Genomic DNA, 14,656 nt, shown 5'->3' with positions numbered 1-14,656 from the left:
AGGTGTACCTTACAGAATACTCAGGCCATAGATCCCGCTGGTACCCCGACCCCGACCCAAAAGGAACTTTTGTTCCTTCGTGAGAATCAGGCGAGGATCATGTCATTCCTCAAGTCAATGGAGTCCAGACTTTCATCTCTGCAAACCTCCGATCCGGGGATTGCCTCCCAAATCTCCGGCTTACAGCAGGAGCTTGCTCAGCAGCGCGACACCCAGGCCCATATTTTGAACTACATAGCCTCTGTAGATAACCGCCTTCTAGCTCTACAGACGGCGGCCGCTGTCCCTGCGCCTGCGGCAGCTTCTCAGTCCTCTCCCCGCTTGGCCAAACCCCCACGCTATAGTGGAGATCCCAAACTCTGTCGGGGGTTCATTAACCAGTGCCAGTTGCACTTCGAGCTGGCATCCCTGCAGTATCCTTCCGACCGGGCCAAGGTGGCCTTTATGATTTCCCACTTAGAGGGTGAGGCATTGGCTTGGGTGAATCCTTTGTGGGAGCGAGATGACCCGATAGTCTCCCAGCTCGCAACCTTCTTGGAGACATTTCGTAAGGTCTTTGATGAGCCCGGCCGTCTGGTCTTCGCCACCGAGTCCTTATTTTGCCTTCGCCAGGGTGCTCTCTCTGTGGGACAGTACGCCATCCAGTTCCGTATGTTGTCTTCTGAACTAGGATGGAACAATGAGGCTCTAGTAGGGGCTTTTTGGCGTGGCTTGTCGCCCCGAATCAAAGATGAGTTGGCAGGCAGGGCTACACCTACGTCTTTGGAGGATCTCATCTCGCTGGCAACGCGAATTGACCTGCGTTTCCGGGAGCGTTCCCGCGAGGTCGCCAGGGAGAGAAGACCCACTCGGTTTTCTCCTCCGACACGCAGTCCTCCCCGCTCTCGGCCTTCCACCTCGGCGTCAGCCCCTGAACCTATGCAGGTTGACCGACTCAGGCCCGCAGAGCTACGCCGCCAGGAGAGACTCACTCATGGCCTTTGTCTCTATTGTGGCAGTGCTTCCCACCTTCTACGTTCCTGCCCTGTGAGGCCGGGAAACTCCTCCGCCTAGGACAGGTAAGAGAGGCCTCCCTAGGTGCCTTCGACACCTCTCTACCTTTGACCCTTCCTGTTTTGTTTATCCAGGGATGCAAACGTTTCTCGGAGTTAGCCTATATTGACTCAGGGGCTGCTGGAAATTTTATCCAACTCGAGGCGGTGAAGAGATTGGGGATACCTGTTAGGTCCTTGGAGGTTCCCCGGCAGTTAGCTTCAGTCGACGGCATTCCCTTGCGCGAGACCGTTACTCTGGTCACTGAAGAGCTGGAATTACAGATCGGGGTCCTGCACCGTGAGAGAATAGCCTTCTTCGTGCTGCCGTCTCCATCCCACACCTTGCTCCTGGGTCTTCCGTGGTTGAGGATGCATGAACCTGTCCTGGATTGGCGGACCGGAGACATTCTTCGCTGGGGCTGCGTTTGCCAGACTAGATGTCTTCGTCCAGTACAACCCCTCAAATGCTCGTCTCCTGTCTCGGGCCCTGCGGATTTGCCCTCGGCCTATTGGGCTTTTGCGGATGTCTTTGATAAGAAAGAGGCAGAGGCTCTTCCACCACACCGGCAATATGATTGCCCCATCGAGCTTGTTCCCGGCTCGACTCCGCCCCGGGGGCGAATCTATCCGTTGAGTCCACTCGAGTCCCAGGCCATGTCTGAATATGTACAAGAGAATTTGGCCAAAGGCTTCATCCGAAAGTCATCTTCTCCCGCTGGGGCTGGCTTCTTTTTCGTCAAGAAGAAGGACGGGTCTCTCCGCCCCTGTATTGACTATCGAGGTCTTAACCAGATTACCATCAAGAACAGATATCCTCTACCTCTCATCCCCGAGCTGTTCGACCGGCTACGAGGGGCGCGAATCTTTTCTAAATTCGATCTCCGTGGAGCCTATAATCTCGTCCGTATTCGCTCCGGAGATGAATGGAAGACCGCCTTCAACACCAGGGATGAACACTACGAGTACCTCGTCATGCCCTTCGGGTTGTGCAACGCCCCCGCAGTCTTTCAAGAATTTGTGAACGACATTTTCCGAGACCTTCTGTACTCCAGTGTGGTTGTGTACCTTGACGATATCCTGGTCTTCTCTCCCGATCTGTCCACCCACAGAAGAGATGTCCGCCGAGTACTGTTCCGATTGAGGGAGAATCGCCTGTACGCCAAATTGGAGAAGTGCGCCTTTGAACAGTCCTCCCTTCCATTTCTGGGCTATGTCATCTCCGACTCCGGCCTGCGTATGGATCCGGTGAAGGTGTCTGCCGTGCTCAACTGGCCACGTCCCCAAGGGGTGAAAGCCGTTCAACGATTTCTCGGCTTCGCAAATTATTATCGGCAGTTCATCCCTCATTTTTCCTCATTGGCCGGCTCTATCTCATCTTTGATTCGTAAAGGAGCCAACCCGCACGTCTGGACCCCTGAAGCAGAGGAAGCCTTCCTATCTCTGAAACGAGCATTTGCCACGGCTCCCGTACTCCATCGTCCTGAGGTCAACAAACCGTTCGTCCTCGAAGTGGATGCATCAGCAACTGGAGCTGGAGCGGTTTTGTCTCAAAAATCTTCCTCCGGTAGGCTCGTTACGTGCGGCTTCTTTTCCAAGTCCTTCTCCACCCCAGAGCGGAATTATTCCATTGGGGACCGAGAACTGCTGGCCATCAAGTTAGCTCTAGAGGAGTGGAGATACTTATTGGAGGGCGCCGCACATCCCTTCACAATCTTCACAGACCATAAGAATCTAGCTTATCTTCGGTCTGCACAGAGACTCAACCCACGCCAGGCCAGGTGGTCTCTGTTCTTCGCTCGATTCGATTTTGATCTGCATTTTCGCCCAGGCAACAAGAACCTCAAAGCTGACGCCTTTTCCAGGTCCTTCCTTCCCGCAGATGTCGAAGAGGAACCCACGCATATCTTGGATCCATCACGGCTCATCACGGTGGCACCACTTTCTCTTCTCTCACCTCCACCTGGCAAGACTTTTGTGCCGGAGAAGGACCGAGGACGAATCCTCCACTGGGGACATGCTTCCAAGCTGGCTGGCCATCTCGGGCTTAAGAAGACACTTCTCCTGGTGTCCCGCTACTACTGGTGGCCTACTCTTCCCCAGGATGTCCGGGATTTCGTCGCCTCCTGTCTCTCCTGTGCCAAGATCAAGGTGCCTAGGCAGCTGCCTTCTGGTCTGCTACACCCGCTTCCAGTACCCTCGTCCCCTTGGCAACACATTGCCATGGACTTTATTACGGACCTGCCCCACTCTGCCAACTGTACTGTCGTCCTAGTGGTGGTTGATAGGTTTTCTAAGATGGCACACTTCGTCCCTCTTTCCGGCTTGCCATCGGCCCCAGCCTTGGCGAAGATTTTCGTTCAGCACATCTTCCGTCTTCATGGACTGCCCCAACATATTGTTTCTGACAGAGGAGTCCAATTCACCTCTCGCTTCTGGAGAGCCCTATGCAGATCAATGGATATCACTCTCGACTTCTCCTCATCTTACCACCCCCAGTCCAACGGTCAGGCTGAACGGACAAATCAGTGCTTGGTGAACTACCTCCGGCATTTTTCCAATGTCCACCAGAACGACTGGGCTGAACTTCTCCCGTGGGCTGAGTTCGCCTATAATAACCACGTCAGTGAGTCTTCGGGCAAGTCCCCTTTCTTTGTCGTCTACGGGCAACATCCTGGTGTACCTCTTCCGGTTCCCCCTGCCTTGGGTGTACCGGCGGCTGACCTTCTGACCGGGGAATTCTCCAGGATCTGGCAGGAGACCAAGGCCGCTCTCGAGTTGGTACGTAACAGAGTTAAGAGACACGCCGACAAAAGACGCCTGGATGCCCCGCCATATCACCCTGGTGATAAAGTTTGGCTGGCCTCCAAGTTTATTCGCCTCAAGATCCCTTCCCATAAACTGGGTCCCCGTTATATTGGACCTTTTGAGGTCTTGTCCCGTATTAATGATGTCTCCTACAAACTACGGCTCCCTGCCTCTCTCCGTATCCCTAATGCCTTTCATGTGTCTTTGCTAAAACCAGTCATCTTCAATCGTTTCCTTTCTAAGGCCCCTCACTCGCCTCCGCCTGTCTCCACAGACTATGTATTTGAGGTTAAAGATATTTTGGCCATGAGGAAGCAAAAGGGGAGAACCTTTTTTTTGGTTGATTGGAAGGGCTTTGGTCCCGAGGAGAGGTCCTGGGAGCCCCAAGAGAACATCCAGGCCCCTCGAATCTTGGCTAAATTTTTTTCCGGAATGCGGAGGGAGGCGCGTAAGGAGGGGGGTACTGTCACGCGGCGGCTGCCGCGCACTCCTCTCTTTGCCTCCTCCCGGCCGCAGCTTACCCGTCCTCCGGTGTCCTGCTCTCCTCAGCGCCGGCTGCCGCGTTCTTCTCCGCGGTTCCCCCCGGCTCCTCTTCTCCGTCCGGCGGTCTCCTCCGTCCGGTCTTCCGGACCGCGCCGGGTGCACGCCCCCGCCCCTCCTGCTCGGCGGGCGCGCGCACATACTGTGCCTGGGCACGCGCGCGCCTCCTCCTCCTCCTCCTCCTGAGGACGCGCGCCTGCTCCTCCTCCACTTTAGGTCACGACCCGGAAGCCCTCCTACTAGCCCCTATATCTGGCCGCCTCTTCCTGCCAGCGGTGCCTGAGTATCACTGCTTTTCCCTGGTGATTCTGGCCGCCCTCTATGCACGCTACCGCGTCCTGTCCATCCGTTGCTCGTTCACCTCTTCCATTTTCCTCTCTCCTAGGTCCTGTGTCTCCAAGCCGTGCCCGCCTGTCCTGTGTCTCCTAGCCGTGCCCGCCTGTCCTGTGTCTCCTAGCCGTGCCCGCCTGTCCTGTGTCTCCAGGCCGTGCTCACCTGTCTCGTGTCTCCAAGCCGTGCCCGTCTGTCCTGTGGTTCCCAGCCGGTACCGTCAGTCCTGTATCCCCAACTCGGTTCTAGCTGTCTGTCATTACTTCCCAGGGTACCAGCTGCCGTGGTAATAGTTACCCGCGGGCTTGCCCCAAACGCTCCCTGTATAGGGGGTGGTCCACCTGGTCAGCTCGCCCCCGGGAGGTTCGTTGCCACGGTCTAGCGGGTCCACCCCAGGTGTACCTTACATTATGTGACTGAAAACGGCCCCTGCTGGCTGACTGTTCCATATAGTAAAGGAACCCTCTGACACAGGCAGACAAATGCCCCTACCGTTGGAGGGATCTTGGGGGACTCAATCACTTTAGCCATGAACTGCGATAGTGACGAGGCCCACTCAGGGGGGCTATTTACCCTGGGGTCGGTAGCAGCCGAGGGCTCCTGATCGCACTCGGGATCAAAGGCTTTGCAGAGTGGCATACTCCGTTCCCGTGGCAACAGTCTGCCAGGAGGTACATGAGGTAAAAAAGTCTGTGTTACTCACCAGTTAACGGTATTCGGAGTCCAAGACAGCACCACCTGAGAGAGGGGATCCGCCCTTCAGGAACAGGAAACCTACAGATACAAAAAGGGCGGCACCTCTCCCACGCATCAGTTGGATTACAGAGCACAAGAGGACCTCCAAGGTTAATGGCATGATTTATGTACAATACTATCACTACTTAATTATTTATTTATATACTTAATTATTTATCATCAGTGGGTATATACAAGAGGAAGACGTGCACGCCCAAATTAAACTAAAGGGAGGGAATATACGGGTGCTGTCATGGACTTCGAAAAATACCGTTAACCTGTGAGTAACTAAGACTTTATTCGGTCGTCCATGACAGCACCACCTGAGAGAATTACAGAGAGAAATAACTACTTTAGGGAGGGACTGCAGCCTGCAGTACCCTTATACCAAAAGAGAGGTCTGTGGAAGCACCCAAGTCTAGCCTATAATGACTATAAAAGGTGCTTGGAGAGGACCAAGTAGCCGCCTTACATATCTGGTCAATGGAGACTTCTGATCTCTCGGCCCACGAGGTCGCCATGGCTCTGGTGGAATGCGCCCTTAGCTTCCCAGGTGCCGGTCTACCTTTTGAGGTGTATGCTATTGAAATCGCTTCTCTAATCCACCTGGCTAGTGTATTTTTTGACACTCTAAGCCCTTTCCTAGGGCCTTGATTGGAGACAAACAGGGCATTATCTTTCTTCCAGGGATCGGTAACTGCAAGATATTCTATGAGGCATCTCTTAACATCTAGGGTATGTATTTTCTCCTCCTTCTCGTTAGTTGGATTAGGGAGGAAGGATGGAGGGACTATTTCCTGTGTCCTGTGAAAGCTAGAAACTACCTTAGGTAAGTACGCTGGATCAGGTCTGAGTATTACTCTATCGTCCTTGAACTGTATATAAGGAGGACGCCTAGATAATGTCTGGATGTCGCTTACTCTATGAGCTGTTAGAGCTACCAGGAAGGCTATTTTGAGGGACAGGTTTTTTATGGAAGCTGATGAGATGGGTTCAAATGGAGCTTCTGTCATAGCCGTGAGGACTAGGTTCAAGTCCCACGGCATGAACCTATCCTTCACTATTGGCCTGGATCTACCTGCTGCCTTAATGAATCTACTGACCCAGTAATTACCCACGATGTTGCAGCTACAGAGGGCCCCCAAGGCTGATACTTGTACTTTAAGGGTACTAGTGGAAAGCCCCATGTCCAGACCTTTCTGTAGAAACTCTAAGATTTGATTTATAGGCGCTGAACCCCCAGCGATTATCCCAGAGTTCTGAAGGAATTTCTTCCAAATTCTGACATAAATTTTGGTAGTAATGGTTTTCCTACTTTTAAGTAGGGTGCTAATCAGGTCTGGGGAGAAGCCTTTATCTTTTAGCAGTGTCCGTTCAAACTCCACGCCGTCAGATGTAGGCCAGCCACCTGAGGATGGGAGACTGGGCCCTGGGATAGGAGATCCGGGATGTTCGGAAGAACCCAAGGATCGGACACCGACATGGTCCTGAGGCATGAGAACCATGCCCTCCTGGGCCAAAATGGAGCGATAACTATAACCCTTGCTCTGTCTCTCCTGATTTTCCTCATCACCAGGGGTAGTAGCGATAGGGGAGGGAAGGCATAGGCTAGCCTGAAGTCCCACTTTATCAGAAAGGCATCTACCGCCAGGGGGTTCTCTCTGGGATTTAGGGAGCAGAATTGTCTTAATTTTCTGTTTTCCATGGTGGCGAAGAGATCTACCTCTGGTTGTCCCCACTTTTGTAAAATCAGGTCGAAGATGGAGTTTTTTTAGGGACCATTCTCCTTTCTTTAGCAGATTGCGGCTCAAGAAGTCTGCCATGATGTTTTCTTTCCCTTTTATATGTAGAGCTGTTAAAGATAGAAAATGTTGCTCTGCTAACCGGAACAACCGTTCTGCCACATTCATCAGGGGTTTGGAACGAGTCCCGCCTTGGTGGTTGATATAAGCCACGGTGACCCGATTGTCGGAGAACACTCGCACATGATGGCCCTGTAGATACACAAGTAGCTTCTTAGCTGCCTGCTCTACTGCTGTCAACTCTTTCAGGTTAGATGATATTTCTATCTGATGATGCTCCCATAGGCACTGGACCAGGATCTCACCCATATGAGCCCCCCAACCGGAAGGGCTAGCATCCGTGGTGACTATGCGGGATATGTCATACTCCCAGGGAACCCCTCTGGATAAATTATCCTTGTCTATCCACCACTCTAGGGACTCCCTAGTGTTTCGGGACAAGGTTAGCTGGCCCTCTACGTAACCCCCAAGGATTCTTTGATGCATTAAAACCTCGCCCTGTCCCCCTGGTGCTGGCACTCTGGAGGCGGCTGTCCACCGGACCCTCTGCTCCAACCACTGCCGTGGCGACCTACCCGGCCCCAGTGGCGCTTCCAGGGACCCCGAGCTTGACCGAGAGGAGCAAGTTCAGAAAAGAGCGACCAGAATGGTGACCGGTCTGCAAACCCTGTCTTATGAGGAAAGGTTGCAGGATTTGGGAATGTTTAGCTTGCAAAAGAGAAGACTGAGAGGAGACTTAATAGCTGTCTACAAATATCTAAAGGGCTGTCACATTGTAGAAGGATCAACTTTATTCTCATTTGCACAAGGAAAGACTAGAAGCAATGGGATGAAACTGAATGGGAGGAGACACAGATTAGATATTAAAAAAACTTTTTGACAGTTAGAGTGATCAATGAGTGGAACAGGCTGCCACGAGAAGTGGTGAGTTCTCCTTCAATGGAAGTCTTCAAACAGAGGCTGGACAGACATCTGACTGGGATGATTTAGCGAATCCTGCTTTGAGCAGGGGGTTGGACCAGATGGCCCAGGAGGTCCCTTCCAACTCTACGATTCTATGATTCTATGAGGTAGGAGCTCCCCCCACCCCCCGCTACCTGGGTCGGTCAGCCGGCCTGGGAATCCCTCGACGACTCCATGACAGACGATCTGAAGGAAGTCCCGTCCTCTAGGAACAGGAAACCAACTAATGCGTGGGAGAGGTGCAGCCCTTTTTGTATCTGTAGGTTTCCTGTTCCTGAAGGGCGGATCCCCTCTCTCAGGTGGTGCTGTCATGGACAACCGAATAAACACTGTTTTGCTAGCCTTCCTGGATGTCTTACATGACATGGTGTACCCGAGATGTCTCCCTGCTAATGTGTGTCAATAGGGAGGATTGCCAGGGAAGGGCCAATATCTGTATTGCTGCTTATATCTTACCCAGGTCCTGTGTCCCTGCAAGGATGGTCCTCCCAGTGCTCTGCGCTCCTCTGAATGAGAAGCGTCAAGAATAAGGGCGGTACTGCCGGCGCACACAAGCTGGAGGGGGGGGGACTTCAGGATTGCGGTCTAGCTTGGGTCGAAGCCGGGGGAGTAAATTCCCAGGGCCGGCCGGAGGGCACCTGCAGGACCGCGGAACGGAGCGTGGGCACCTCCGGAATGATAACCGGAGTGCGGCCTAGTACGGGCCGAAGCCAGGGAGCAAATATCCAGCGCCAACCGGATTGCATCCGGAGGACCACGGAAAAGAGCGTGAGACTACCTGGATCCCCCTGCCTCACCTGACCCCAGTACTCACTCATCCGCCTTCACTCCACCGATGATCGGACGATGGGAATCACAGGGTTCTCCACTCTGCCGGCAGGTTAGGTGCTGCGTGGACGGTGCAGAGAACACCCTCCTTTGTGAGGGAGGTGGAGAGGGACCATCTGCCTCCTTCCATCATCGCTTTCTATCGGTGGTGATGCAGTGGGGGCCGCAAGGATGCCATCAGAGCCTCTGTACATCGTAGGGGTTCACTCCTCTAGGATGGGGCAGGGCTATATAGTCCAGCTGCAGAAGGGGGTACACATGGAGGCGACACTCTATGTTGCCGTCTGTTGTTGTAGCGGGGAGATCAGTGCCCTGAAGGGACCAGTCTCCCCTAAAATCAGCTCAGACATGGCTTCAACGGTGCAGGAGGGAGTACGTGGAGGCGACACTTGACGTTCCTGCCTGTTGTTGGTTTAGGGAGATCGGACCCCTGAAGGGATCCGTCGCCCCTGTAATCCATGAAAAGGAATAAAAATTAAAAAGTAAAAATTAAAAGTTGAAAAAAAATTGTGGTCTGAAGTCCAGACCCATGTGCCTCCTAAAGACACTAAGTATGAACTGGTTTGGGCTGGAGCCAGTGGTAGGTGTATACTGCAGAGGAGGAGGAGCTAATTTTTTTCTTTTCACTTAGTGTCAGCAGCATACACCCATGGCCCTATGTCCCCCGATGAGGCAAAGGAGAAACCAGATTTACATTGCATTTTTAGGTTTGGCTGCTGTCACACACTAAAAGACGCTTTTTATTGCAAAAACTAGGTTTTGCGTTACTATATTTTTAGAGCTATAATTTTTTTTTATATTTCAGCGGACAGTCATGTGAGGGTGACGTTTTCAGAAGTACAATTTTTATTTACACCTGTCTTTTTGATCGCATTTTATTGCACTTTTTGATCGATGGCATGATGACAAATCATTGTTTTTTGCCTAGTTTATTTTTTTTACGATGTTCACTAAAGGTGTTAACTAGTGGGAGAGTTTTATAGAGCTGGTCGTTACCGACGCGGCGATACCAAATATGCGCACTCTTATTGTTTTTGTTTTTTTACTTTAAATAAATGTATGCATCGGAAAAACTTTTTATTTAGGGATTTTTAAAAAAAATATTCTTACACTTTATTTTTGTTTTAACTTTTTGCTGATCTGACACTGCACTGCAGAATATCAGATCAGCGATCTAATAGGCAGGGAAAGAGGAATGCTGGCACCTGCTCTCATCAGATTCTCACAAGCCACCCCTCTCCCTGCAGGACCCGGAAGGAAACCGCAGCCATCTTGGAGACCTCCAGAACAACGCGATCACATCGCGATGTCTTGGTGGGAGCGCAAAGGGAGGGGGCTTTATGGTTATTTATGCCGCTGTCTCTACTGACAGTGGCATCAGAGGGGTTAAATGCCCACGATCGGTGTTAGCACCGATCGTGGGCATTGCTGTGGGGTGTCAGCTGTCACAAACAGCTGACAGCTGCACGCGATTGCTGCAGCGCTCAGCATGAGTGCCAAGCGATAGTGCCGCCATACTAGTACTGCTCGGGGCAAAAAGGCACCTCCCGAAGAGCAGTACCAGTACGGTGAAGGTTGTGAAGGGGTTAAAAAAATAAAAAAACAACAACCTGTCCACTAACCTTATCATAATCATACTGTGATGAACACCGGCTGTCAAAGCGGAGATACAGACATCGAGCTCCGGGGATATGGACACTCTCCTTAAACTTGTAATTGTCTCTAACAGGATGGGATGTTTCTACGGTCTTTCCGGCAGCCCACGGTGCAGGAATCTTCAGACCCGTCAGAAAGCCAGGTTCTTCCTTCTCCTCCAACATCCTGCAGCAATGTAAGGGTAAGTAGGTATATAACATTTAAAGTGGAAATATTCATATATAAGAAGTAGTATCACACTTCGAAAAGCCACTCCTGAGTCCCTTCCCTCCGTGGGCAATTTCTGTTTTTTCCTCCCTTTCTTCCAAGAGCCATAACTTGTTTAATTTTCTGTCCACATAGACATATGAGGGCTTGTTTTTTTGCGGGACAAGTTGTATTTTTTGAATAACTTCATTTTACCGCAGAGTGTACTGGAAAACAATACAAAAGTGTGGAGAAATTGCGAAAAAAAACCCAACAAAAATGCAATTCTAACATTGGTTTTGTGGTGTACATTGTATGGTAAACATGGCCTGCCAATATGATTCTCCTTCACAGAATGATTAGGACGATATCAAGCTTGTACAGTTTTCAAAGGTGCTCCATGATGACAAAGGGGTTTTCATCAGACCCCGGCTGTCATAGTGGCGCCGAAGGGGGCACTGGTAATGCAGTTGTCAAAGCGGAGCCGAGTGGCTGGTAGGGGCAGGTCCTGGATATGTGTCACTGCCATTATCTGCCAGGTTTGAGTCGGGCTTAGCCTGTTCCATACACCCGCTACCAACTTGCACTGTACATGGTACGGCAGATGTCAGTAAGAAGTTATAGGGAACGGTCAGCTCCGAAACCGCTGCCATAACTGTGTATAAGCCTATTTCTTGATTATAAGTAGCTACTTTATGTGCCATACACTTTTTTTGAAGGCTAAAAATTAAAGTTATAAATTTGGCTTGCGATATGCAGATTAGTCAGGACTAGTCCAGTGGGGCGTTGATTCCCTCAGGTAGCAGACGACCACATTGGAGTGATTCCAAATCTGAGGCAGAACTAGTCAGGGGGAAATCAAAGCCCCGCTGGCTAGTACTGATAAGTAGCAAACTGCAAGCCAGATTTACAACTTTATCCTCACAAAATCATTTGTGGGCATAGTCGCTACTGTGCACATAGCTAAATCCAGACCTAATATAAATGATTGTTTTCTGTGGGCAGGACTCAAACCCTTTAAAGAAAAAAAATGTCTTCCTTGTCTACTTGACACTTAAATCTCTTTCTGTAACCTTAGTGGGCTGCACATATACAGGGAATCCATAAGATTGAAGGTGGCCATACACAGATAAACGCAGTCCAAACCCCCTGATTTAGAGTGGACGGGCTGATCATCGAACCATCACATACATCCTCAATGGTGAATGTTGGGGGAGAGGGGTATAGGGCAGTTTGGGCATATGCTCAATCTTCTGCACCCACTAGAAATAAGCCAGCACCAGAGCTGTATGGCAGTAGCTCATGCCCCTCTCCTCCAAACTCCGGGAAAATAGTGACGATCTCTAAAGCTTAATGGCCTCCTTTAGGTCTTAACAACATCTGAGATAGCGAGAGCTACATTAAACATGGACAACCTCTGTGGGCTTGTGCAAATACAGCAACCATGTTTTTTTCTAACATTGGATAGTTTTTGATTAGGTGTCACAAACTGAACAGATAAAATTAAAAAAAAAAATGTAAACCTGGCGCTCAGCAGTTCCTTAGCAATAGAATAAAACACACCTATCATCTGGTAATAATTTGCTCTTCTGATCTGAAATTCCACTTGGAGAGCTCCCAATATCGGCCAACGCTGTGCACTGGGTTTTAAGAAGAAGAGCCGTCTAAACACATGTGAATCAGAAAAACAAGAAATACAGAAATGAGTATTTATTGACAAAGGAAATTCAATATTAACGCTATTTTAAAAAGGTTATTAGAAAAAGGGATTAACGTATAAACTACAAGGAACATTTATTATTTTATGGTGCATTAATTACACATGATGGGATCATGTCAGTTCCTGATGATGTGTTTTAAGCTCTACAAGCTTTCCTTGGTGCGGAGGGTAAAGGCATCAGACAGACTGTTCCATACCTGGCTGGTATACAGCACTAGTTGTACAAGTTGGGGCATCAGAGCATCAGCCATTGTTAACGTCTGTAGATTAGGATGCATGAGGGATGTAAGGAGCACAGGAAGGAGATGGCCAAGCATGGTGGATTTTGTAATTTGTTCTAAGCCCTTTAATCTGAAACAAAATAAAGTTACCAAAGCATGTTAACAAATTGTGCACATTCCATTTCCGTCCACAGATGTATATCAATATACATACATACTATACACACCTCAATATTAAAATAACACCAAGAAGGAAATGTTGTGGAATTATAAAAATTACAGGATTGATAAACATGATAATAGCATAAGAAGGATGAAAAATTGAAACAAAACTTCTAAAACATCTCGATTTGTTCCGTATCAAGCATGAGCACCACATGCAGAAATACAAGCACTTAACCTCATTTATAGCTGCCAAGGTGTTAGTGGTTGTCTGAATGCACGTGGAATGTTTTGCCACGCAGAATGCACTTGGGCACACATCATCAAGATCCGCTGCTGGCAGCTCCACTTGCAATTGCTGACCAATGACATCCGAGCCCAAGGTAGCATCATTAGACCATGCAGACTGCTCACAGTAGCACAAGTAACGTGCGGCCTGACACTGTTGTGTTGAAAATGGCATGAGGTCAAATGAACACCTGTAGCTATGTATCTAGCTCATATCCAATTTCTGCAAATGCCTTCTAATGGTTTGTTTAGACACTGACGCCTTTGGCCTGTTAAGTGATATTCAATGTCACTTCCAGTGCAGACTGGAATAGTCATAGAACTAGTGTTATGACTAGAGTTGAGCGAAACGGGTCGAAAAATTTCAAAAGTCACCGACTTTTGGCAAAGTCGGGTTTCATGAAACGAAACCCGACCCCAGGATGAGGTCGGCCACGAGGTCAGCGACATATGCGCCAAAGTCGCGTTTCAAAAGTTTGTTTTGCGCTCTTTTTCAGCCAATCAGGATCCACGGACACTGTGGGCAACGTGATGACATAAGCACGGGTCACCACCATCTTTCAGAAGGGCATGCAAGTGATTGGCTTGCTTTGGTGGGCGGCACAGGGGGTATAAAAGGGCGTGCACGCCAACCGCCATCTTACTTCTGCCGATCTTAGCATAGGGAGAGGTTGCTGCTGATTCTGTAGGGAGAGTGTTAGGCAGGGAAGAAGAAAAAAAAACTGCTTCTGCTGCTAGCGATTGTGCCTGTACAACACACCAGTCACTGTGTGTGCAGTGCAAGGGGAGGCTATATTGTGGTGTATCAGTGGTGTTGGTTGTTGGGCTGCCTTCTAAGGCTTCCTGACAGCTGCATTGCTGTTTACCCACTGCTCTGCAAACTGCTTTTTTAAAAGCAATCCCAATTTTTTTTTTTTTTGTCCTGCTGAGGTACTGAGCTGCAAACTGCTTTTTTAAAAGCAAGCCCAATTTTTTTTTTTGTCCTGCTGAGGTACTGAGCGTGCATTTTTTCACACCATACAGCGGTGTACGCTCCTCACACAGTACCGTGTAACGGCTGTTATCACAGCCACAGTGAAGCTATCTGTGTCACTCTGTGAGAAAAAGTCGAGGACATGTTCCGTTCTTACAGACCTGCACTCTAGGGAGATTTCTACTCTGCCCAATTCTACATACACCTTGTAGTTTGTGATACACTAGCCAATTTCTGCCTGTGACATAGCGCTGTGATATTCAGTGGGCCTCACACAATCCAAAAGTGTTCAGTGTCCACAAGTGTCTGCAGAAATTCAAAATCTCCCTTATCCTCTAGTCACTTTGGTCACAGCTGTGCCATCGAGCCTGTCACATAGCGCTCAGATATTCAGTGGGCCTAACACAATCCAA

General features: G+C 49.8%; 1 protein-coding gene across 3 annotated transcripts in view; it reads right to left on the bottom strand.

The window, feature by feature from the left end:
* Positions 1 to 14,656, bottom strand: part of HECTD4 (HECT domain E3 ubiquitin protein ligase 4) — a 352,187-nt gene that overhangs the window by 197,895 nt on the left and 139,636 nt on the right. For all 3 annotated transcript variants that reach the window (XM_073562745.1, XM_073562806.1, XM_073562884.1), the window contains exons 19-21: positions 12,797 to 12,950; positions 12,443 to 12,543; positions 10,660 to 10,858 (exon numbers count right to left, since the gene is read on the bottom strand). In XM_073562745.1, the coding sequence (XP_073418846.1) occupies positions 10,660 to 10,858; positions 12,443 to 12,543; positions 12,797 to 12,950 (454 nt within the window). The remainder of the gene's footprint in view (positions 1 to 10,659; positions 10,859 to 12,442; positions 12,544 to 12,796; positions 12,951 to 14,656) is intronic.

The sequence above is a fragment of the Dendrobates tinctorius genome, unplaced genomic scaffold (assembly GCF_039654945.1).
Source record: "Dendrobates tinctorius isolate UK_male_01 unplaced genomic scaffold, ASM3965494v1 ptg000003l, whole genome shotgun sequence".
NCBI lineage: Eukaryota > Metazoa > Chordata > Amphibia > Anura > Dendrobatidae > Dendrobates > Dendrobates tinctorius.
The sequence above is the reverse complement of the archived record's forward strand: the minus strand, read 5'-3'. Positions and strand labels throughout refer to the sequence as shown.